Source organism: Acomys russatus, chromosome 23 (assembly GCF_903995435.1).
Source record: "Acomys russatus chromosome 23, mAcoRus1.1, whole genome shotgun sequence".
Taxonomy (NCBI): Eukaryota; Metazoa; Chordata; class Mammalia; order Rodentia; family Muridae; genus Acomys; species Acomys russatus.
In genome coordinates, this window is record NC_067159.1 from 34579519 (window position 1) to 34602323 (window position 22805).

General features: G+C 40.2%; 1 protein-coding gene across 1 annotated transcript; it reads left to right on the plus strand.

Moving 5' to 3' along the window:
• Positions 1 to 4052: 4052 nt before the first annotated feature.
• On the plus strand, positions 4053 to 22636 carry Ints12 (integrator complex subunit 12). Its single transcript, XM_051165507.1, has 7 exons — positions 4053 to 4185; positions 10683 to 10847; positions 12365 to 12517; positions 13906 to 14090; positions 15341 to 15500; positions 19720 to 19866; positions 21608 to 22636. Exons 2-7 carry the CDS (start codon positions 10692 to 10694, stop codon positions 22190 to 22192), a joined length of 1386 nt encoding a protein of 461 aa, XP_051021464.1. The 5' UTR covers positions 4053 to 4185; positions 10683 to 10691; the 3' UTR covers positions 22193 to 22636.
• Positions 22637 to 22805: the final 169 nt, after the last annotated feature.

Sequence of the window (22805 nt, forward strand, 5' to 3'; positions counted from 1 at the left end):
CAAAGCTAGCTTGGGATATTTAGGAAGGCCCTATTTCAAAATCAGACAGGGCTAAGATGTAGTTCCATGGGAGACCAACTGGCCTAATACATATAAATTCTACTGTCAGAAAATGCAACAGCAAAGCCTCATATAATGTCGTGAATACTTATTCTATTACACTGAATAAACCTGATTGTTTTATGCTGCTTTTTCCCTTTTAAATTATGACTGTTGACTGACTTCATGGCCCATCACCAGTATACAAGGCACATTTCAACAGCAACATTCTATGTGCTCTGCAGTCCAATGGCTTTAAATATTATCTGACTCCTACATTTATGTCAGGCACATCTTGCCTGAACTCCAGGCTCCTTGACATTTCCACTGGATATGTTTCTAAATGTGTTCTTTTTTCCTTACCATCCCCATTACTGAGCAATCAGCAACAGCATTCACGTCCCGCAGTGGCTGGAGCCCCACTCAGCTCCATTATCTCACATATCTTGCTATTTCCTCCTTTGAAATGGAACCCAAATCTAGCTCCCCAGCACCGCACAGCAGCACTTTAACGGAGGCCATCACCAGCTCTTACAGGTGCCCTGCATCTTATTCACCCCACTTTGCACACAAGTCTATTCTGTAACAACAGTCTTTAGAAACACGCCTCCTGCACAACGTTACCCAGGAGCGCTCTAAGAATAGAAACCGTGTGAATCCAATGTGATGTCCTCTGCATTTTCTGACTCATTTAATATGCTTTTTCATTCCGCCCACCTGTACTTCTTCCTGTTCTTCAAGGCGTCCAGAGCCTTGTTCCTGGGAATTCTTGTTTAGCTATTCACTATCCCAACTCCATTCCCCTGATTTCTCTAGCACACAATCTGGGAACTTAACTACTAGAGTCTGCATACATGCTATCAAGCAGAGTATTTATTTGCTCAAGAATTATAAAGTGATGGGTAAGAGCCCAGACTCTTGAACAAAGTAACTGGGCTTGCACACTGGTTCTGATTCTTAGGAGCTTATGATGCTTTTCTTCATCTTAGTCTTGTTGTGCAATGAGGACAGCGACAGCAGCCCCGCCCACTGTGAGCTTGGTAGTGGACATGATGGAACATAGGAAAGCCCCAGCTACTTTACTTTGTTATGGGCAGTGCTACAGACCAAACCCTGGCCTCACTGTGCTAGGTGAGCACTCTGTCACTGAGTTACACCTCAGGCTCTACTATTCATTATAATGTAGTCACAAATTCTCTCTAGCTGCCCCCCCCCCTTCTCTCTCTCTCTCTCTCTTTGTCTCTGTGTGTGTGGGGGGGGGGGCGGTTTCGAGACAGGGTTTCTCTACAAATTCTTTACTTAGTGACACTATAAAAAATGCATAAGCTTTAGTAGGAAAAATCCAACTTGTGCTTTTTATTTCAAAATTACTTCTCAAGAAATGTGTGACTATGTTGGACTAAAGAGTGGTTTTCCACAAACATTGAAAAAATTGATATTGAGATTGAAAAACCAGGGAACCACAAAATATTAGAATATAAATGGGAAATTCTTAAGCTAGTATATTAGCAGGTTATATTCCACAAAATAAAAAGTTAACAAATATTAACCTTTACATATTTCTCTCAAATATTGAAATCTACGCTTAGACCTGTTTAAATTCTCGCCATCAGTCCATGTTCAATATTTCAATATACAACTTAGCTCATGTTTTAGACATCTAAGAAAGCAGCACATTGGTTACAAACCCCACGGTACTTTATTACAGTACAAATTTTAAAAAATGTTCCTTCATAGATGAAGTAGCTAATTACCTCTAATTAAAAGACAAAGAAAGAAATACAGCTTTTAGAGTTTATATTATATAAAGTAGGATTACAGTTCAGCGGCAATTAGCCCATGATTATAATTAGCTATTTTCTTACCAGGGCAGGTAATTTTGTTTTTTTCAATAAGAAATGTTTGGAAGTGAAAAGCTTACTGAAACCTTAGTCATAGAAGAAGTATATAATCTCTCTGGAGAGTCAGAGAATTGTCTGTTGCTATGGAGCCATAATGCTTGTAGCTAAATCTGACCTCGTGGTTAACTCAGATGGACAGCATGAAATGTAAACATGCCGAAAATATCAGGAAGCCTGAAAAACAAAAATACTTAATTACCTCAGCAAGCAATACTTATTTAGTGATACAAAGCTTAAACTCCTGAGTCACAATAAATGATTACAGAAGAATCCAGGAAGCTACTTTGCATTTAAGGATAAAAACAACATACGCCAGCTAACTGACTATACTATGGATGTGACAACCGATTAGTCCCAGATGTTTTAATGATTGCTATATTGTTGTTATTAGTAAGGCCGATGGGATTATTGTTTGTGCTTATTTCAAACCATGTGTTGTTGAGACAAAAGCTAGAAAGTATAACAGCTTTAAAACAAAACTCCACAGGTCCACAACCACAAAGCTTTTACTTTTGTTTGAAGTGGGCAAATATATAGTCATCTCTCCACTCTTCCGTGTTTATACAGCTGTATCCTACCTCTCCTTCCTTAAAGCCCACTCCTCCATGGTCCCTTCCATGTTTACTGTTCTTTGGGTTTTGTTTTCTTTTTACTAATATCACAAAACAGTGTTCAAACCTCAATCTTATTTTTGAGGCCTCTTACGATGATACCACTGAAACACGATTCCAAGTGACGAGCAGATGGGCAATCATCTCTGCGTACTGTATGCTCCTCACAATGCAGTTTTTAAAAAGCCATAGCTTACTGTTTGCTCCATTAAATATGACAGCAAATCACTTGGTGTATTATAAGAGTTTATTCTCGTGGCATTTCAAGACCATATTTTTATTTTGTATTTTTGGTTTTTTGAGACAGGGTCTCTCTGTGTAGCCTTGGCTGTCCTGGACTCAACTCTGTAGACCAGGCTAGCCTCGAACTTACAAAGATCCACCTGCCTTTGCCTCTCGAGTCCTGGGATTAAAGGCCTGCGCCACCACGCTAGGCTCTCAAGACCATATTTATGAGTTTAATACCATCACTACTTCTTGCTACCTGTGAGTGTGTTTCTAAACCCCCTTTCTGTAGAACAGCACAAGAGAAATTTGACAACCACCACATTCTTTAGCAATAACAGAGACTGAGATATGTTAGTCTATCTTTTCCTACCTTACGGAACTTATGACAAGGAATATGGTGGCGAACATGTGGGGAGGGGGGGGATGGGGATTGGGGTATCATGTAATTCCAAAACCCATGTTGGGGCCCTATGTGTTTGAATATCCATTTTTGAAGCCAAAGCAGTTTTCCATGCAAGCTTATCTTAAAATTTCAATGATGATAATATAAGCAAATGTCCCCACATGTGGCAAATCCGTTGGAGTAACTGTACCCCCCCCCCAAAAAAAAAGTATCCAAGTACAGCGTCCAATCAGAAACGGCTGCAACGGAAAGCTATGTCTTTGGGGAAAGTTAGTGTGTTCTACGAGCTCTTTTCTCCGCACCTAACTGCAAAGGGCCACACAAATTACGACGCCAGGCTGCCCCGCTGCTCTACCTTACACGGGAAGAACACTGAAGGGATGACCCGCAGCCGAGCGACCCACGTGTCACTCAGCGGAACGGCGCGAAGCCCTCCATCTACACCGACGCTAAAAGTCTGCGCTGAACGCAGGGCTGGAAAGAAAGACCTGTCCCACCTTCGCCCCCACGCCCAGCCCTGCCGACCCCTGAGGGGCAGCGCGGTCCTCCCGGGGTGACAGGGCGAGCCGCCCCAGCGCCCTCTTTACCTGGTCGCAGGGGCGCGGCCAGGCAGGGAGGGCGCGAGAGCGTGCGGGCGACGCGGGCCGCCGCGACTTCCCGCCCAGCCCGAGCCGGGATTCCGAGGCTAGTTCTGGAAGCTGCGGGCTGAGGAGAAGCACTCGCTCGCCTCCAGTGAAAAACCTGGGTGGGAGGGTTAAAAAAATAATAAAATAAAATAAACTAGAGGCAATGTGTCTGGAAAGTCCCCCGCCCACCGTCATTCATAATCCGGCGGACCGGATAAGGGTTCGCGTCACTTCCTGTTGTCTCACTAGGAAACGTCCCCCCGCCCCGGTCTCTCGACCTGTTGCGGGAACCTTTGTGTCTCTCGGCCGAGGCTGGTTAGGGCGGGGACGGGTTCGGAGCGAGCTGCGGGGAACGGACTGAGCGGCGGGGCGGAGCGGTGAGTTGTGACGAGGGTCCCCGCTTCCTGGCGCGCCTCGGGGGGGGGGGGGAGGCTCGCGACCCCGCGAGGGACGGCCGGAGTGGGGCTCCGTGGGGTGTTGTCCCCTCCCTACCGGAGGGTTAAGCCTCTTCCTTTGCGGGCAGTTGCGTGCCTCCGCCCGAGCGCTCCGCCTTTTCTGTAAGGACTGGACCCCGGGGGCGGCTGTGGATTTAAGGACGCGCGGCCCCGGGGACCGGTCCGTGGAACTGCCTCAGACCTTTGTTAAAGGGTTCCGGAGACATCTAAGATAGCTCCCCTTTTACACCTCCTTTTCTGGCTCCCTTGTCAAGGACTTTCCCCTAAAGAGGCCGCCTAAGTGTTTAATTCCATCAAAGGATTCGCATTTTGTCCCCTGTCTCCCCCTAGTTTCTCTAGCGCTTGGATTGGTTTGGAATTGGATTTTTTTTTTTTTTTAATCTCCTGTTCTGAGCTTTCAGACGTACCTGAGGACACAGTGCCCAATGGGAAGGAGAAAAAAAAAAAAGTTTATTGGGAAGGATTACAAAATCTTGCAGAGTCCGGAATGAGATTTTTTTTTTTTTTCCAGTGCTGTAATGGGATAGTAATCCTAGTATCGCACCCCCATAAATAGCCAGTTTCCTTTATCTCATGCAAGTAATCAACTTTGAACTTTGTTTGAAACTAGCAGGCAGGATGAAAGAGATCCAAGAGAAAAATTATATTTAGTTAGGGATGCTCAATTTTGTTTGAGGACATCACAGAATCCTTGCAAAGTGACATTTTAGCAAATATCCAGTTCATTCAATAAATATTTAAAAGCGCCGGTTAAATTCTAACTGCTAGGGAAATAACTGCACTCTGCCCCCCGCCCCCCCCAACACACACAGGCACAAACCTCTGCTCTCATAGAAGCTATACCCTAGTGAGATTAATGAATTAAAGACAGATGAAAGAATAGAAAGTGAGTGCTGCAGATCAGAGCACTACGCATGTTTCTACCCATAAAGTAGGTGATTGTTTTGCTTTTTAAGTTTTGGTTTTGGTGGCAGGGAAATACAGTCAAATTTCATTAATGCCTTCTGTTCAAGTGGGTAGCGTTGTGTTGAGTAAAAGACAAGACCACTAGACTTTGGTGAGTTAAGGAGATAACAATCTACCCATTGTTTTACAGAGATACACAGAAGTAAGAGAAACAAGCAGGTCATGCTTAAGAAACTTAGAGAAAACTGTATAGAATCATCTGCCTAGGGGTGGTAGTTGACAATAAAATGTATATGATTGCTGAAGAACAAATTGGTAGGAAGTGGGGATCCCAAGACAGATAGTTGGAAAAATAGTAAGGATAGCAGGAATGAAATGAGCTAGGGAAAGATTGGTCAGAAATGGGGGGACTAAAAGTTAAAATATAGCAATGCAAAGGAAGTTTTATACTTGGTCATAAAATAAGAAATGTAACTCCAGCAAAGTGGTAATGGCAGAGATGGAGGGTGAGTTATAAAAGGAAAGCTAGTCTTAAAACTGGCTAAGAGAAATGTGGGTACAGGTGGCCCCACTGGGGTCATATTCAATAGGATGCTTTCAGAGGAAAGCCAGGTTAAACTTGTTAGCTCTTCTGGAAAGGGATGGGCTTGAAGGAGCAGTTTATGATCACTGGCAAAAAGTAAGATCTCCAGGGCAGCTCTTCTCAAACTGCAAATTAAATCTAGATTGGTGGGCTGCACCTAGGGTTTTCTGTAAGTTGGGCAGTGGAAACCAAGAGTTTGTACTTCTAATGTATATGCAGGGGGCACCTATGCAATTGTGCTGTTGATCCTAAAGAAATCTGAAAGAGAATGTAACGTGCAATCAGAAGACACCCAAAAATAGCCCTATATATTTCATTTTTAACCTGTGTAGGTGAAGTCTACAAAGACCTGAGAAATGAGTAGAAGAGAAAATAGTACATGTTAGATTTCTGTATAAATAAATTACCATGGTAATAGTATTTTCATAGAATTGTGAGAAGACCCTATTGTATGAATTGCCACATTAATTAGAAAGAATAGAGAAAATACCAAAAATAGGTGATAATTGAGGAAAGTTTTGCTATAAGACAGAATAAGAAAGGAATAAATGTCAGTAAGAGATGCCAAGGGTGGGAGGAGGCTTGAAGAATAAGACATATCAAATAACCCAAAGTATAAGGTTCCAGAGAGCACAGGAAGAAATAGGATCTGTATCCAACTGGCATCACATAAAAGCCATTTCTTCTTATTTCTTTAATCATGTGGAAAAGGAGAAAGGATAAGTGTATGGCAGATTTTTTATTTTATTTTATTTTTTACTTTTATATATACATTTATATTATTACACATATATACTATAAACTACATACAGCAAGAAGGACAGCGAAACAATTAGGAATTATATAAATGTTACATTCATAGTGTTTTCCCTATTTGTATTTGGCAACCTAGGATGAAACATCTTTCCTATCTTGGTGAATTTATAATTCTGAATGTTAATCCATATCTATCATATCTCATCTCTATCAACCTAAAAACATCTATTTAGACCTAAAACACCTTCGCCCCTAAACAACTAGGCTTAATTGTAAAACTAAACTATCTGGTCTTCAGCCCTATCAGAGACTTGAGAAGGAATAAAATTAATTATCTGAGTATGCTGTGAGTGCATGTTAGCAGCTTCCCAAACAAAAAAAATGACAGAGACAGTTTGCTGCCTGAACAGTCACCCAAAACTATAATGTTGGAGCATCATCTTCAGTCTTCAAATCCAGTGTATCTAACAGACATATTTGTGAGGAAGGAACTATTGAGGACTTGCTTACCCTGTCTTGGCAGAGTTTGGCTGTCGACTCTGCCTGCGTCAAGCTTGCCCAGTTTTAGGCAGAATTCTATCTGTGGCAGAAATGAGGACATTTTGCTCAGTGGATGGTTTGCCACATTTGAAGCCAACTCCATAAGGAGATTCTTTGATGCTCATTATTTTCTTGGAGGTGTTGCCAGGAGTTAACTTGTCTTGTTGTCAAAGAATCTTTAGAATAATAAAAACCTCTTTAAATGCCATATTCTGTAGGTCTCTGAGATTTTTGAAGACTGTGCATGGCAGTTTTAAAGGGAAAATGTAGTTGTTATTTCCAGAAAAAAACAGAAGTGAATTGACCAAACATGATAAGAGTACTAAATCTGATGCATGCCAGGATGGGATTAATAACTTGGAAGTGAGTATGGGATTTCAGCTACATTTAGTTTGGGTGTAAATGGGAGAAGATAGCAACTGTACACATGTCTACAAAGTAGATGACATCATAGAGCCGTGGGATGAGGATGCTTAGAGAACTGGGAGAGGGTCGTTGAAAGTCTTGTACTAGAGTAGAAACTGAACTGGAGGAAGATAGCACACTACAAAGACAAAGCTAAGCGCTGTGGGGAACGCGCACGGTGTAGTAATGGATGTCCCAGTGTGAAGTCCATTTGTGCAGATAGCTCTTAGCAGCACCGTCTCTACCATCAGTACATCGCTGATAGTTGTAAAGTAATAACTATTCGTTGTTTTGCATTTCTTTGTTTTAAACAACACTAACATACCCTTTCATTTGTCTTCCTGTTCTGTATTGACTTGCACATGACTTTTATCGTGTGCCATCTACTGCTTTTGTTTGGTTTGAGAAAGAAGCTGGAGTAGAAGGTGTCAATAAAGCAGGAGCACAGGGGACAATTGGAGCACCTCTAAATTCAGAGAACACATGATGTGGGAATGAAGGGAGGAGGGGAAGTTAAGTAAGAAAAAAAGATTGGCTTTGTACCTCAAATACATTCTTAAGACAGTGGAGAAGAGAAAGGGAGGTGTAATTTGAAAGGGAGTAGGTTGTGGCTGTGGACAAAGGGCCTACGTGTGGCAGACAACATTTCACGGGTGAAGATGAAGTTCTACCTGTTAAAAAACTAAATAAAATTATAACATATTTTAGAAGATCATAATATATGCTAAAGTAAAAGTAATGACTGAGAGAGAGAGAGAGAGAGGGAGGGGGAGAGAAGAGCCTGGGGTTAGTGTTCTGTAATTAGAACAGGTGAGAAGTTAATAAATTGGGGTCACAGAATGTCTAAAAGCAGCAATGCCTCTCAGATGGAACAAGTCCAAGGAGCACTGCCTTGTAGGAGGCTATAAAAGAGAGGTCATTAGTGAGAGTAGCAAAGACAGAAAATGATCGAGGTAAAAGTAGAAAACAGAGGGGAAGGTATTGTTAATGAGTGGGGGAGGGAGAAGGGCTGCCTGAATGAGAACACGGCGTGGATTGCAGAAGGACATTGGTGCTCTAAGGAACCCATGATGTGTAAGACGAAAAGAACCTGAAAATTGCTAGTTTAGAGCAGTTGTCTCTAAACTTTTCTTATTCCATGAGTTTAAAAAATGGGCACACTTACACACACACTTACACACACACACACACACACACACACACACACACACACACACACACACACACACACACACACACACACACACACACCCCATCCCACCGTGTGCACCACTGGGTTTGAAGGATGCCAGAAATTTATGGCAGGGGTGCAAAGCATGTCAAGTCTTTTATTCTATTAGAATATTGCTGTTGACAGTTTCTGTAGTCAAGCACCATAGGTCACCTAGTCTATAGGTATTTCATTTGTGATGACAGAAAAACAATACTTTGCTTCCGTTTTTCAGAAAAGAAATTAAGGTAATGCTTCTGTCATATTGTAAGGATTGCGTAGGCATCAGCTCTTTGCTCAGTATCCTGTAAAACACTGTCCCGGATTAAATAAACTAGTTTGTCTGTAACTACACGATTAGACTGTGTTTGTCTTGTAGAATCTTGAAAAAATACCTCTTTAGTCATGGAAATTATATTAAATTATTTTTCCTCTTAAGAACAGTTTAAAATAATCCTCCTGAACCTATCATTCTTTGGATGATGTATGTAATATCATTTAAAACAGCAATAAAGCCTCTTCCGTTTTGTTAAATTCTTACTAATATAACTATTTAAGGTATGGTTACTTTTTCATTGTAGTAATAGCCTTCAAACTCCATTACCTAGATAATTCAGACAGGTGATATTTTAATAGAGCAGAGAATTAGCAATAATTTTTGATTAGCAAATAGATAATACCTTTTTAGGTACTTATCAAGAGCTGTCTGTGTGTGTGTCTGTGTCATGTCTGCCTGCCTGCCTGTCTGCCTGTCTGGCTGTCTCTCTGTCTGTCCATCTGCCTGCCCGTCTGTTTCTTTGTTCTGCATCCTGTCGAACTTGGCAGGGAATAAAGAGAAAAGTAGAAGGAGATGGGAATAAATAAATGAAATCTTATTTTCAACCTGTGCTTTCATATGTCAATTTTCACCTTACAGCAAGTTTTAATGGTATTATAAACCCTTGAAAATGGGAGATTATACTGAAATTGGTAAGAGATCTTTAACTGTAACTGTGTTGCATCACTATGCCATTAAGCTTAAGGACAGAAGAGAATTCAAAACCTTACTATATTGATCAAAGGATTGGACACCAAGAGTACATTTTTATTTTAATAATTCCTTGCCTGGAAGGGATTTGGAAAAATGACAGCCAGAAGTAGAACCACTTGATAACATCGGTATTACCTGAAAACAAAACTTGACTGTTGAGAATTTTGCAGCCGTTTGATGTGTGGCTCTGCTGTCTGGCCCATTGTCTAAGCTCTTTAGGACAGCAAGCAATATAAGACCCAAGGGATTCATGCAGTAGGTAAGGAGCCTCATTCAGAGGCCTTGCTTTTAAGAAATAGCTTAATGTAAGAGATTCCTCATTCTAAATGTGATTTAATAAGATTACCACTAATATGCTTTCTGGGATATTAAAAATAGCAGGGGACTGAGGAGAAGGTAAAGTACACAGAAACAAAACAAGAAATGGTTGTAAAAGCTACAGGAGTGACTTTTACCATGGATGATTTTCTTTCTCTGAGCCTGTCCTTGCCCATCACACCGCACCCTCCACCTCCCACCTCCCCCACCCCTGTGAACACCAAATCTCTATTTTTGTGGTTAAAAATAAGACTTGGAAAAAAGACATTTTGGGGTGTAGTAAACTTGACTTAAAAGCAGGCTGGTCGTGTGTGTCATAAGTTACAGACATGTTGTTAGAGATACCTAGGAAGGTGCTCGGTGAGGAAGACCTTGTCCGTGTTAACTTCGCCCTTGTCAGATGTGGTGTCACACACCTCCAGCCTCACCGTGAGCAGTGGTAGCAGGAGGATTACAAGCTGTCCCTCCTGAGCATGTAGGGAGACCCTGTCTCAAAAACGTGCCGCACGTAGATCTATAGGAAGATGGTAGCGTCTGTTGTTCCAGAAGGGAGAGGGAAACCAGATAATGCCAGTCGGTACTTTGTCTCTCATAAGCCTTCGGATATGTTAAAGTTAGGATATGTAATTATGCACTGTCTAAATTTCTCCCTCTTTTTTGTTTTCCTTCAGGTGTTTGCAATGGCTGCTACTGTGAATTTGGAACTTGATCCCATTTTTCTGAAAGCCCTAGGCTTCTTACACTCAAAGAGTAAAGATTCTGCCGAAAAGCTAAAAGCGTTGCTTGATGAATCTTTGGCCCGGGGCATTGACTCAAGTTATCGTCCAACTCAAAAGGTACCTACCTGAGCGCAAAGCTTGGAGAGAGTTTTGAGAGGTTCCAGTGACGACGTTTAGATCTTCCTGAAACATCCTCTATCATAGTAGCCACTCTATATGTCACAAAGAAACTATGCTCTTTAACTTTGTTCTCCTACCTCAAGCTTTCAAAGTGTCACTCGTAAATAGCATTTAGGTCTAGAACAGTGGTTCTCAGCCTGTGGTTTGTGACCCCTTCACCGAGTGGCCTGAGACCATCTCAAAACACAGATACTTACATTATGACTCAGAACAGTAGCAAAGGTACAGTTATGACGTAGCAATGAAAATAATTTTATGGTTGGGGTCACCACGACACAAGGAACTGTATTAAAGGGTTGTAGCATTAGGAAGGTCTGGAGGTTATGCTGTTTTTACTAGCTGGTGTATAAAAAGCCACTTATTTGCAATTTAATTTCTAGTTCTTTATAATAATTTTTTAAGTTGTTAAAGGTATCTAAACTCATTTCTAATTATTCTCTAATGCTTTAAGGATAAAAATATAAACAACACAGGAATTTTTCATTGAAGCGAATTAAATTTGGGCAGGATAATAGAAGGGTAAAGGCTGTAGATGTCAAAGCTACATAGGTCCATTATTGGTAGTGAATGGCAGCATATGTGACATGAGTGTGTCTTAATGTCAGGAAAACCTTTTGAAAGTCCAGTTTGCCTCTTGTAGTTATGTGGTATCAAATTACACACCTTGACATTTTACAGTATCTAATTAGGCCCTTTTCTAAGTGGCTTGTGGGTATAATGAATTTTTGTTGGAATAATGATACCTTGAAATTCGTATTACTTATTTTTCGTAGTTTACAGTAAGGAAACTGAGGTACCTGATAACTTTATTTCACCCAGCTGTGGTGAAATGAGGACGCTAAGAGCTATCTCAAAGAACTGTAGGAAGTTAGCGAGCTGGAGTAGTCTCCACCAAGCACATACGGGCTCTCAACAAGAAGTCTTTTCCTGTTCTAGTTCTGAAACTGCAATCACCCAGATGTGGGACACAGCTGCCCAACTAAGAGGGGAGACAGAGTGTATGTCTAGCTTGAGTCTAATTAGAATCCGAAGCATAAGAGGTGTCCACAAACTAAGTTCAGTGCCCAAGGCTGTCTAGGGTATAAACCTGCAACAGTGTGATTACAAAGAAATAGAGCAGAATCTAGGTGGTGGTGGATACGTGGCTGCTGGGTTGCCTTGTGGACGTACACATCATCAAAACATCAACTAGGTGCTGGTTGGGTGTCAGTGTTTCTTAGTGAGGCCATGGTAGGAAAGTGTTACATCGACTATAATGTGCTGTCTTGGGTTTTAACTGAAAGTTGTTTAGGTTATTACTTTTTTTGTTTGTTTGTTTCTTTTTCAGTACTGGGGATTGAATTGAACCTCCGTCTTTGTATATGCTAGGCAAGTGCCCTACCACTAAGCAACAGTCTCAGCCCTTCTATTTTGAATAAAATGAAGGTCTCTAATCTTTTTATTTTACCCTTTAGGATGTGGAACCACCCAAAATTTCAAGTACAAAATCTCTTTCTATCAAGCAAGAGCCCAAAACATCATCTAGTCTCCCTTCTGGCAGCAGTAATGGCAAAGTCCTCACCACCGAAAAGATAAAGAAGGAAGCTGAGAAGAGGCCTGCTGATAAAGTAAGGCCTGGTTAGCTTGGATTAGACCACTTCCGGAGGCAGAAAGAGTGTCTGTGCCTACTTCCTTATGTAGCAGTGGGTCTAGCTACAGAGTGAGCACTCTGTACATTTATTTTAATAGCTGGAGATATGAACTTTTAAAAAATGAATAAAATCTAGAAACGTATCTAACCATTGACTTGAGATAGTTGTCCTCAAGCATTTGCAGCCCAGGCAAAGAAAGTAAGGCCGACTTTACTCCGTACCTGTGGCTGCAGTGGTTGTTGAGACGTAAAAGTGATGGATCCAGGTGCAGCTCAACTGGAACCACGTTACCAAGCTACAAGGGGTTCTTCACTGGATATTTTAGTTAATATTTGTAAATGGTAACTAAAGCTTAGCAACTAACAAAAAATTCACTAAAAATATGTTCAGTAGCCGTTGGCCTAGGGTGAGGCATATTATCCCATTGTTTTCATACTATTACTGAATAATAGATATTCATGAACATTGTATTTTTTGTGCTTTTATATTGATACAACTGTTACACTGTTATATGTGTCATTTAGCTACTTTTCTTCTCTCAATAATGTTTTGTTTTTAAGACTTTTTTACATTAATATATTTATAGCAATGTGAGGCAGATGTGTCTGGAAGGCAGAGAACAAGTAGGAGGAGTCAGTTCTCCCTTTCCAGCAAGTGCGTCCTGGTTAACTCAGGCCATCAGTTAGGTAGCCAGTGCGCTTACCCACTGAACAGCCTCCGTGGGTATTTATGTTTAAATTTATGTTGCTTTGTGTAGGCCTTAGGGTTTTTGTTTTGTTTTGTTTCTGGTTTTTTACTTATTTATTTAATTTATTTTTATTTTTTTAAGCTGGTTCTTCGTGCTTGCCCGGCCCTCACCTTATTCAGGGAGCCATCTCCCTAGCCCAGCCCTAAAGTTTTTGATTGTTGTTATTTTCAGTAGCCATATTAGTCCAAAATCTGAATAAGAGAAAAAAGTTAATATACTCATTGAGTTTCCAAAATTGTTTAGTATGCATAATAAAGGTGAATAGAGACACTTACTATCTACATAAATACTATGATACTGCTCTTATCTATCTATATCTTGTTAGCTTATTTTAACATACTAATTGTAAATTAACTTCCTTTTTAAATTTAATTCTTTGAGAATGTTATATGTGAGTTACATAATTTCTTCCCCTTTCTCCCCTTTATTCCTCCCATGACTCTGACTCAAACTACAGCTAAGATTCTTCTCTTGATCGCGAGCGTGTGTAGCTCTCCTGTCTGTGCAAAATGTCTATGGAATGAACTTTGTCATATATTGCTGCTCTTTTCTCTCAGCAATTTAGAATTTATGCCATGTTCTTTCATGATCGCTCATCATCCGGTTCTTCTTATAGCTGAAAGATGTCACTGAAGGAGTTGATATTCCGAAGAAGCCTAAATTGGAGAAACCAGAGACGCGCTCCTCTCCCATCACTGTCCAGACCAGCAAGGACTTAGCTATGGCCGACCTCTCCAGCTTTGAAGAGACTAGTGCTGATGATTTTGCCATGGAGATGGGATTGGCCTGTGTTGTCTGTAGGTAAGTTATGCCCTACCACAGACTGATTTGGTTTTTTAGAAGGAGCAAACAACCTACTCTGTTTATTTCTGCTCCCCAACTGCCAAAATCAAACAGTTTCTTGAGAATTTTCTGGTTTTGTTTTTATTATTTGGGATGAAGAACAAATAAATAGAAGGCATCTTATAAACAGCACATATAGTACTTTACCACCCTGAAAACTGTCAGATATTATATCTTTCAGACCATTGTTTCAGTCTGTGGTGTTGTAGTAACACTGTCTGCGTTCTTGAGTTTGAGGGGAAAGTAATTATGCATTTTTTAAAGTGAGAAAGAATCCATTAGGAACTTCAGTTCCGTCTTTCTTTATAAGCCGTCTTTATTGCTTTTTCTTTTTTTTCTCTGAATTGCTGATGGCACTTAAAAAAATAAACTGGCACATGGCCTTTCTCGAAACACCATTGCATCTTTTTTAAGAATCGTGGAGACGACTGTAGACTGCCCTGAGTAAGCTTTTCAAGCTAGAATGCAGAGTTACAGAAACAATAACACTACTTAGAAGAGACTCTGTTGTTGTTTGGTTTGGTGTTTGTTTTTCATAAATAATTTATGTGGCTCTTCTAATAAGAATGTAACTTCTAGCATATAGAAACTAAGGAAATACAAGCTTTATGAGCCATACAGTTTTCTTCCTTCCTTCCTTCCTTTCTTTCTTTTTCTCTTTCTTTAATAAGTTTTATGAGACAGGCTCTCACTCTAGTCCAGACTGGCCTGGAACACACTGGGTAGCCCAGGCTGTACTGAAACTCACAGTCACGCCCTTCTCTCAGTCATGTGTGGTGGAGTTACAAGTGTAAGTCTCGAAGCTCAGCTTACCTCTCTTATTAGTGATGTAGACAGAACAGTGTGAGGCTCTCTTCCAGTGGGATTTAGTACAGATACTAAGGAAGTGCTGTCCTTAGGACAGTCAGTGCCCACTGCCTTTTAAAAATAGAAAACATCTGCAGTGATAAGTGACTAAAACTATAGTTAAACTTAATTGAAGTGCTGTAATTACTGACTAAGCATAACCTTTCAGAAATGAAGGTCTTATGTAGGCTTTGTAGTAGTGTTTGTTATTTTCCTTATTAGTGATTTAAATGATTATTTTTCTAGGGTTCTTTCCTTTAACATAGCAAACTTTACCAGAAGAACATGGAAATAACTGTAAATTGTTGAAGACTATGTAAATATGTTGAAGAAGCCAGTGTTTCATGTACTGTTTTTCTTAGACAAATGACGGTGGCGTCTGGAAACCAATTAGTAGAATGTCAAGAGTGCCATAACCTCTACCACCAAGACTGCCATAAACCCCAAGTGACAGACAAAGAAGTGACTGACCCTCGCCTGGTGTGGTACTGTGCCCGATGCACCAGGCAGATGAAGAGAATGGTAAGAGTCACACTTTACATTCTGACAGCGCCTGATGCTCCTTTGTCAGTATGTGATTTCAGATTGAAAATTGGGACATTTGGCATACTGAAAATAATACTGAAAAATAAACTAACTTTTAAGTGTTTGCATATATACTGTTTATATGGATTTATGTTGCTATGTCCAAACATCAGAGCATGTTATGCATGCTCTCCTCTATTCACCTTTTAGCCTACCCTGGCTTAAAGAAATGGCATTGAAGACACACAGAATATTTCCTACAAGCGTGACACTGTAATTACAAACATTTTATAATATCATGAAGCACAAGTGGTGAGATACAAAGCCTCGGTCCTTGTCAAGTCTGCTAGGAAAACATAAGAAAAATCTATTCCTGAGTAGAAACCATGGAACTCACAGATGTGCAGAGGCCGCAGATGTTCAGAGGCTGTGGCTGTCTGTCTGTGTCTTCCCCACTTCTGTGCTCCTGGTTTTTAGTCTTTCCTTTTCACTGGCATCAAGCGGCTTTTATTTTGTTCTCATAATGTACTATCCCTGGTGTACTCACATTAACTGCCTTTATAATTTATTAATTTAAAAAGTAGATAAATTTTACTTCATAAGTTTTATTTTAAAAACATCAAAAAGTGGCTATCTACTTTAATGGTTTGTCACCTCTTCCCTGAGTGTCCCTGCTGTGCCTTAGATTAAGAAGTCTCAATACAAGTATTTCATGTCTTTGTATCAAATGAATTTCTGTGTGCTTGACCATATATTTTTTAAGACGTAAATTTCTCAAGTAAAGTAAAAGTCAAGATATCCATTTTATGTTTAATCAATAAAATAGAAAAAGGAATATCTATATTCTGTTAAAAATAGTAAAAGTTTATTAGTATATGTTTTTTCTTTGTAACAAGAAATCTCTGTATTTAAATTTTTAGTTTCTTACTGAAATTAGCTTTCCATGACTACATACAAAATTATTTGAGATGAGCAGATTTTATGTGAGAGGCTTTTTCTCAGTAGATGCAACACACACACACACACACACCACAGCACAGCACACACATGCTTGAACTCACATGACTATTCACTCGAGAAAGAGCATCCATGACAGACCAAAGTAATGATTGCACCAATGTCCAATTTGGAGAACAAACGAGTTTTTATTGGGGTTCCCAGCAGGAATATTGGTGAGGTTACTGTGAGGAGGAGGGATGTCGCAAAAGCAGCTACATCACCAGAAACTCCACCCCGTCATGGCTGACGACTCCTGGTGCTCTCTGCGCAGCTTCAAGGCAGCTCATAGTCCAAACATCTCTTTGCACAGTTTGACTCATCAGAATCTCCTCCATCCCTAGCAATGATTTGCTTGCTTTGTACTTGCTGGGGTGGGCTCTCAGAGTTAGACATCTGCCCAACACGTGACCATGTGTACCTCCTGAGGCTCATGACCTGCCCTCTTCCTGCTGCTATGGAGGGAGTGTTGCAGTTCAAAGGAAATAATTTCTCAAAGGCGTAAATTTCCAAAAGATTTAAATAATTGTTTCACCATGATTCTGTTAATCAAAGTTGAATACTATTTCCCCAAGTTTTTCTTCCCTTTTTTTTTAAGTTAGCATATATCAGTCTAGTACATGATTTTAATCTCCTTTGTATGTCATCTTTTATAACTGACTGGCTCTTACTGGTCTTTAAGTTTAATATTCTTAAGTTAAAATTCTTTTCTCCTCTAGGTTCCCCCACAGTTGCCTCAGCTACATGCTGTGCTTGCTGTCTTTCATAGTTCCTGTTCCTTTGCTAAACTTAATGTGTTCACACCATACATCCCTCACGTCTGTTCACTTCACTCTTCGTGCCCTGCTCTACAGGTCCCTGCTTATTATCTGTCTATTGCATTAGCCTTGTAAGAGGTCCCTTTAATTCCCTTCACCTGTCCGCTCTCTATGATGCTTAGGCCTATTCGTCCAGAATAGCTACCTCACTTTATCTGTGTGTGTGTCCCAGTGGCCTTCAGCTCCTTCCAAAGCAAAGTTGTAGTACATATGTATGACGAGACGCATGCCACATAAAAGGCATGCACGTGGTCCCTCTGCCTTCACACGTGTCTGCCTTGTAAATCATCTTTTTCTGCTTCACCATGCAGGAAGCAGTGCTGCTTACTGCCTTCCTTTCCAGTTCATGTGCAGCTGGCTTTCTTACCCAGCCCAGGCCCTCCTGCTGAGGGATGTGCTGTCCACCCTGGGCAGGGCCCTCCCACATCAATTATTAATCAAGGCAGTCTCTCACAGCCACAGCCACAGGCAGTTCTGATGCAGGAAGCTCTCAATTGCAGTCCCTTCTTCCCCAGGTGACTGCAGGTTGTGTCAAACTGACAATACCCCGCACACTAATTATGCTTTATTTTGTTATTATCGAGGTGCTGGGGAATAAAGCCAGGTCCTTGCTACGCTAGGTTACAGTAACTGTCATTATCAGCACTTAGCACAGTGAGATCTTAGGCTGCCCCTTCAGCAGCCACAGATGGGAAAGGAATGCGGCTCCTAGACATTCGTGGTTTACCTTAGGTACACAGCCGGGGAAGGAAGGAGCAGGGTTCCCAGCCCTTGTTCTGTTTGATACTTAAATACTGTTTCAATCATTACTCTATACTGTGTACATAGCCAGGGTTGCTCACTAGACACCAAGAACCTGAAAAATGGCCAAAATTTATAAGAGAAGGTAGTAACATGCTTTGTCATAAGATAAAGTCAGTTATTGGTCAAAATAAAACTTATGCTTAAGAAAAAAATAAATAAAATTCTCCCTAGATAACATGAAAATTTGTATTTATAAGCTTTCTCTAAGGAAAACCCTCAAAGATTTATTATTTATCCATGAATAATTCTTCCCATCTCATTCAGTGTCTAAAACCGTGTAAATTACCTGAGTTGTTTTTAACTCATCCTCAGTAACTTAAAAACTTACACCTGAGCCCCAAGAAGAAAATATGTAAGTCTTTGGTTAAGCACAAAAAGAAAGTGCGCTATTTAATAATGCTAACTGTATGCAACCATGATTGTCCCCAGTTTCCAGGAACACAGCATCTATGCTTTCCACCCATCCTGTGGATGGGATAGGAACATGAATGCACCAGTACAAAGCATGTACAGGCTTGTTTTCCTGCTATTATTTCTAAAACAATTCAATATAACTGTTTATATGGCATTTACATATAGTAACCTAGAGATGATTAACTGTCCACTCAGGTCTTTAACAGATTATCTGTAATAAATACAGTATTTTTCCCTAGTGCTGTAGGTGGAACACTAGGGCTTGAGTTATATCCTCTAACCTTTAGGGCTATTTTGTTTGTTTTTGTGGGAGGGGAGGGAGGGACGTGGGGTTGTGGGTGGGAAGGAGAGACAGACAACTTTTGGGAGAGTTTTGGTTTGAGAGAGAGAGAGAAAAGGTTCTGTCCCTCCACCTTTACATGGGTTTCGATGATTGAACTTAGGACACCATGCTTGCATGACACGCTTCTTTACCCAATGAGCCCCCAACCCTTAGAGTTTCTTTTGTTTGCTTGCTTTATGAGAGAAGATCTCTATATGTACCCAGCTGTTTTAGAACTTAGACCAGGCTGGCCTTGAACTTCCAAAGATCCACATGCTTCTACCTCCCAAGGGCTGGGATTAAAGGCTTGTGCCACCAAGCCTAGTCAAACCATAAGTGTTTAAGACAGGGTCTTAACGTATAACCAAGCTGACCTTGAATTTGTTTTATAGCCCAGGCTGCCTCTAAACTCCTAGTCTTCTTGCATCAGCCTCCTGAGTGCTAAGATTGCAGGCAGATGATGCTAGGCCCAAGTACTATGCTAGTTAAAGGTGAACACCCACAGAGTCTGGTACCCGTCAGAGATTCTGGAACCAGTCCTGCATGAATAACAAAGAGCAGCTTACCACAGTTTGTGATTTTCCTTTATTGAAAGTGGAAGGGTTATCCTGTTAAAATAGTATCTAACCAACCCTAATTTGCATGATTGATAGTGTTCAGAATTGATTACTGTTCAGAAACTATTAAAATCTATAATACCGTTTGGATATGGATAATTATTTTTATAGTCCTACTTTCAATATCATCACAATATGTTTTAAAGAACTATTGCTACCATTCAATGTTTATAATTCTTTAATACATTCTTAATTTATGTTATCAAAAATTTTTATATATAATTTTTTCCACTGATTTTTCATAGGCTCAGAAAACACAGAAGCCACCACAGAAACCAGCACCCACTGTTGTTTCTGTGGCTCCAGCTGTCAAGGATCCACTAGTTAAGAAACCAGAAACCAAAGTTAAACAAGAGACAACCTTCCTAGCATTCAAGAGAACAGAAGTTAAGGTAAAGTGTACTTGTTTTCACCTACATTAAATCTCAGTCTAGCTGACGGAAGGTAGCTGCTTGGTAAAATTTTGGTAAGAAACTTTATTATTTGAATGACTGCTGTTGCAATTCAGGACTGCTTACCATTAGTTAGATAGGAAGGGAGCATTTATATCAGAAATTTACTTTATACATTGAAATATGAGACATTAGTAGGTTTCCCAAGTTTGTGCTGTTGTGCATCTGTGAGTCCCAGTTGTGTTCCAGATGATCTGTCACTCTGTGAAGCTGCGAGGGCCACAGCAGTTATTAAAATAAAGTGTTCAACACAGAGACCTTGCTTCCTTATTGATCCTTTATTGTGCATCGATCCTTTTAGTTGCTTTAAATAAGTGTCCTGTGGTGAAATGTGATGAAGGGTCATATAACCATATAGTAGAGGGTTTCATGTTTTATAAAAAGGAAAAGGAAAAAAATGGACTTTTCAAAACAGAAAATTAAGTTTGCCACTCTGTGTCCTTTTGCTTTCTTTTTCTGTCACCAGCAGTGTGTTCCAGGAATTTGTGTTTTATAAAATGGTTTCCTAATCAGGATATCATGAGATAATTATATGGTGCTACTGAAAATGTGTGGTTTTTCAGAATATGAGAACAACCATTTTAACTTCTGTTATCAAAGGCCCCACAGCACTCTCACTTTGAGTGATTTTCGTTGTTAAAAGTGCTTATTGTATACAGACAGTACTGTAAGAGCTAAAGATGTTTGACAACTATTTTATAAGAGTTCAATTCTAAAATATAAATAGATATTCTAGATATTTTACTACCGTTTTTATACTTTATGTGTTATCATTTTAAATATAGGGTAGTCCTGTATCTGATTTCACCTTTGAGTGCTTTTGTGAGGTCCTCTCAATATGAAGGTGGACACAGAATGTGAGAGTGAAGAAAAATCATCCTGTGTGCTTAAAACAGTGTCACTTGAAGCGTCTCATCAGTCCAGGGAGGAAGTTGATCAGAGAAGCTGAAATGTTACCGCATTACAGATCACCTCACCACAATGCCACAGCGCAGCCCCAGAGACAGCTGTTAGAGTAGTCTATGTGAAAGTGGGGTCCGCTACTATAGTTCAGTGGAGGCACACATTGTGAACTGCATTTGTGAACTCTGTTTAACATATCCTCAGAGCTTACTCACCTGAGTATGTTTTGTGGTGTAATAGATGTTGAAAATTTTATGGCAACTTGGTTATTTTAAGTGTCCTTAGAACTTTATATAGAGAAATTCCCTTTAACACGTCCACTGTAAATGACTATTGATTGAATCTTTGTCTTAGGTATTTTCTCCTGAATATCTTGCATGCAAAGTTTTAATCATTAAAAGTAAACTCCATTTGGATGGACCATGAGCTAGGTGATACTTTGGGGGCTAATAAAAGCTACTTAAATAGCTAAATCTGACTCTCTGCTGTGGGTTGTGACTGAATCTAAAGGGAGCTCCCAAATAGAATGCCATGGATTTTCCCTGGAGTCACTAAAACAATGTGCTGTTCAGGGACTGCAAATTGTGTAGCATCCTCCGTGACTACAGAACTCCCATGTGCTCCCATGTATAGCTCCATAAGAACATAATCTTGCTGTGTTGTCCAGATTGTCCACATTGTCGCTTCTTTATACACAAGTAAACTTATATTCAAATATATTATACGGGTGTTGATTATACTTTGCTCTAATGTAAGATTTATCTTTTTAATCTTTTAGCCATCCACAGTTATTTCAGGAAATTCTTCTAGTAACAACGTGTCCTCTTCAGTAACCAGTGGCCTAACTGGATGGGCAGCTTTTGCAGCCAAAACTTCTTCAGCTGGTCCATCAACAACAAAGTTGAGTTCAACAGCACAAAACAATAGTGGAAAACCTGCCGCCTCATCAACTAACCAGAAACCTGTGGGTTTGACTGGTCTGGCAACATCATCCAAAGGTGGAATAGGTTCCAAAATAGGTTCTGGTAACAACACTAACCCGTCTGTCCCATTGAAGCCACTTCCACCTCTAACCTTGGGCAAGGCTGGACTAAGTCGCTCAGTTAGCTGTGATAACGTCAGCAAAGTGGGTCTTCCCAGTCCGAGTAGTTTAGTTCCCGGAGGCAGCAGCCAGTTGAGTGGGAATGGAAACAGTGCTACACCAGGACCCAGTGGCAGTACCCCCAGCAAAACCACACCCGAGGCCAGCAGCAGTCCCTCAGCGTCACTTAAAGGTCCAACGTCACAAGAATCGCAGCTCAACGCTATGAAGCGATTACAGATGGTCAAGAAGAAAGCTGCTCAGAAGAAACTCAAGAAGTAGTAGGACCATATAGGTTTTTATATCATATCACTCAAAGATTTAAAAAATCATTACTGGAACAAAAGATGTACCATTGTAACTTAATAAAAATCTTGATCAAACCTCCCTGTTTGTTATATTAAAATGCTAATATTTAGCTAAATTTGGATCTATTTATTTCAGTCTGTTTAGCATTTTTAATTTCTATAGTGGGTGAAAATAATGACTATAATAACTAATTAAGTGGTTCAACTGGCAAAATACCCCAAGATTTAAACCTCCTGAAATAAAATACCTTAAGGGTGATAGGCATGACTCACTATAGTGTGTTCTAGTGTTTTATAATACTGTGCATGTGCAGTGTCAGTCATCATCCTCATTTCAAGGATGTTCTCAACTCTCCAATCACTTCCTCTCTCATCAAAATTAATTTTGATAAGTGATTTCCCTTACCTCTCCATCATGTCTTTAGCTCTCCATCACCTCTTACCAGTTTCTTAGAGAATTACATCTTCCAGTAGATTATGAATGCTTATATCCTGCTCCAATGTGCTTTTCTCACATTTCCCACTTTCCCTATCTGACAAAGGATATGTGCACATGTGTATATTTAATAAACGCTGAGTTTTGACTC

Coding starts and splice junctions, on each gene's coding strand:
- Ints12 (XM_051165507.1), top strand. CDS start 10,692: ATGGCTGCTACTGTGAATTTGGAACTTGATCCCATTTTTCTGAAAGCC. Junction 14,091..15,340: donor TTGGCCTGTGTTGTCTGTAG/GTAAGTTATGCC, acceptor TGTTTTTCTTAG/ACAAATGACGGTGGCGTCTG. Junction 15,501..19,719: donor CCAGGCAGATGAAGAGAATG/GTAAGAGTCACA, acceptor GATTTTTCATAG/GCTCAGAAAACACAGAAGCC.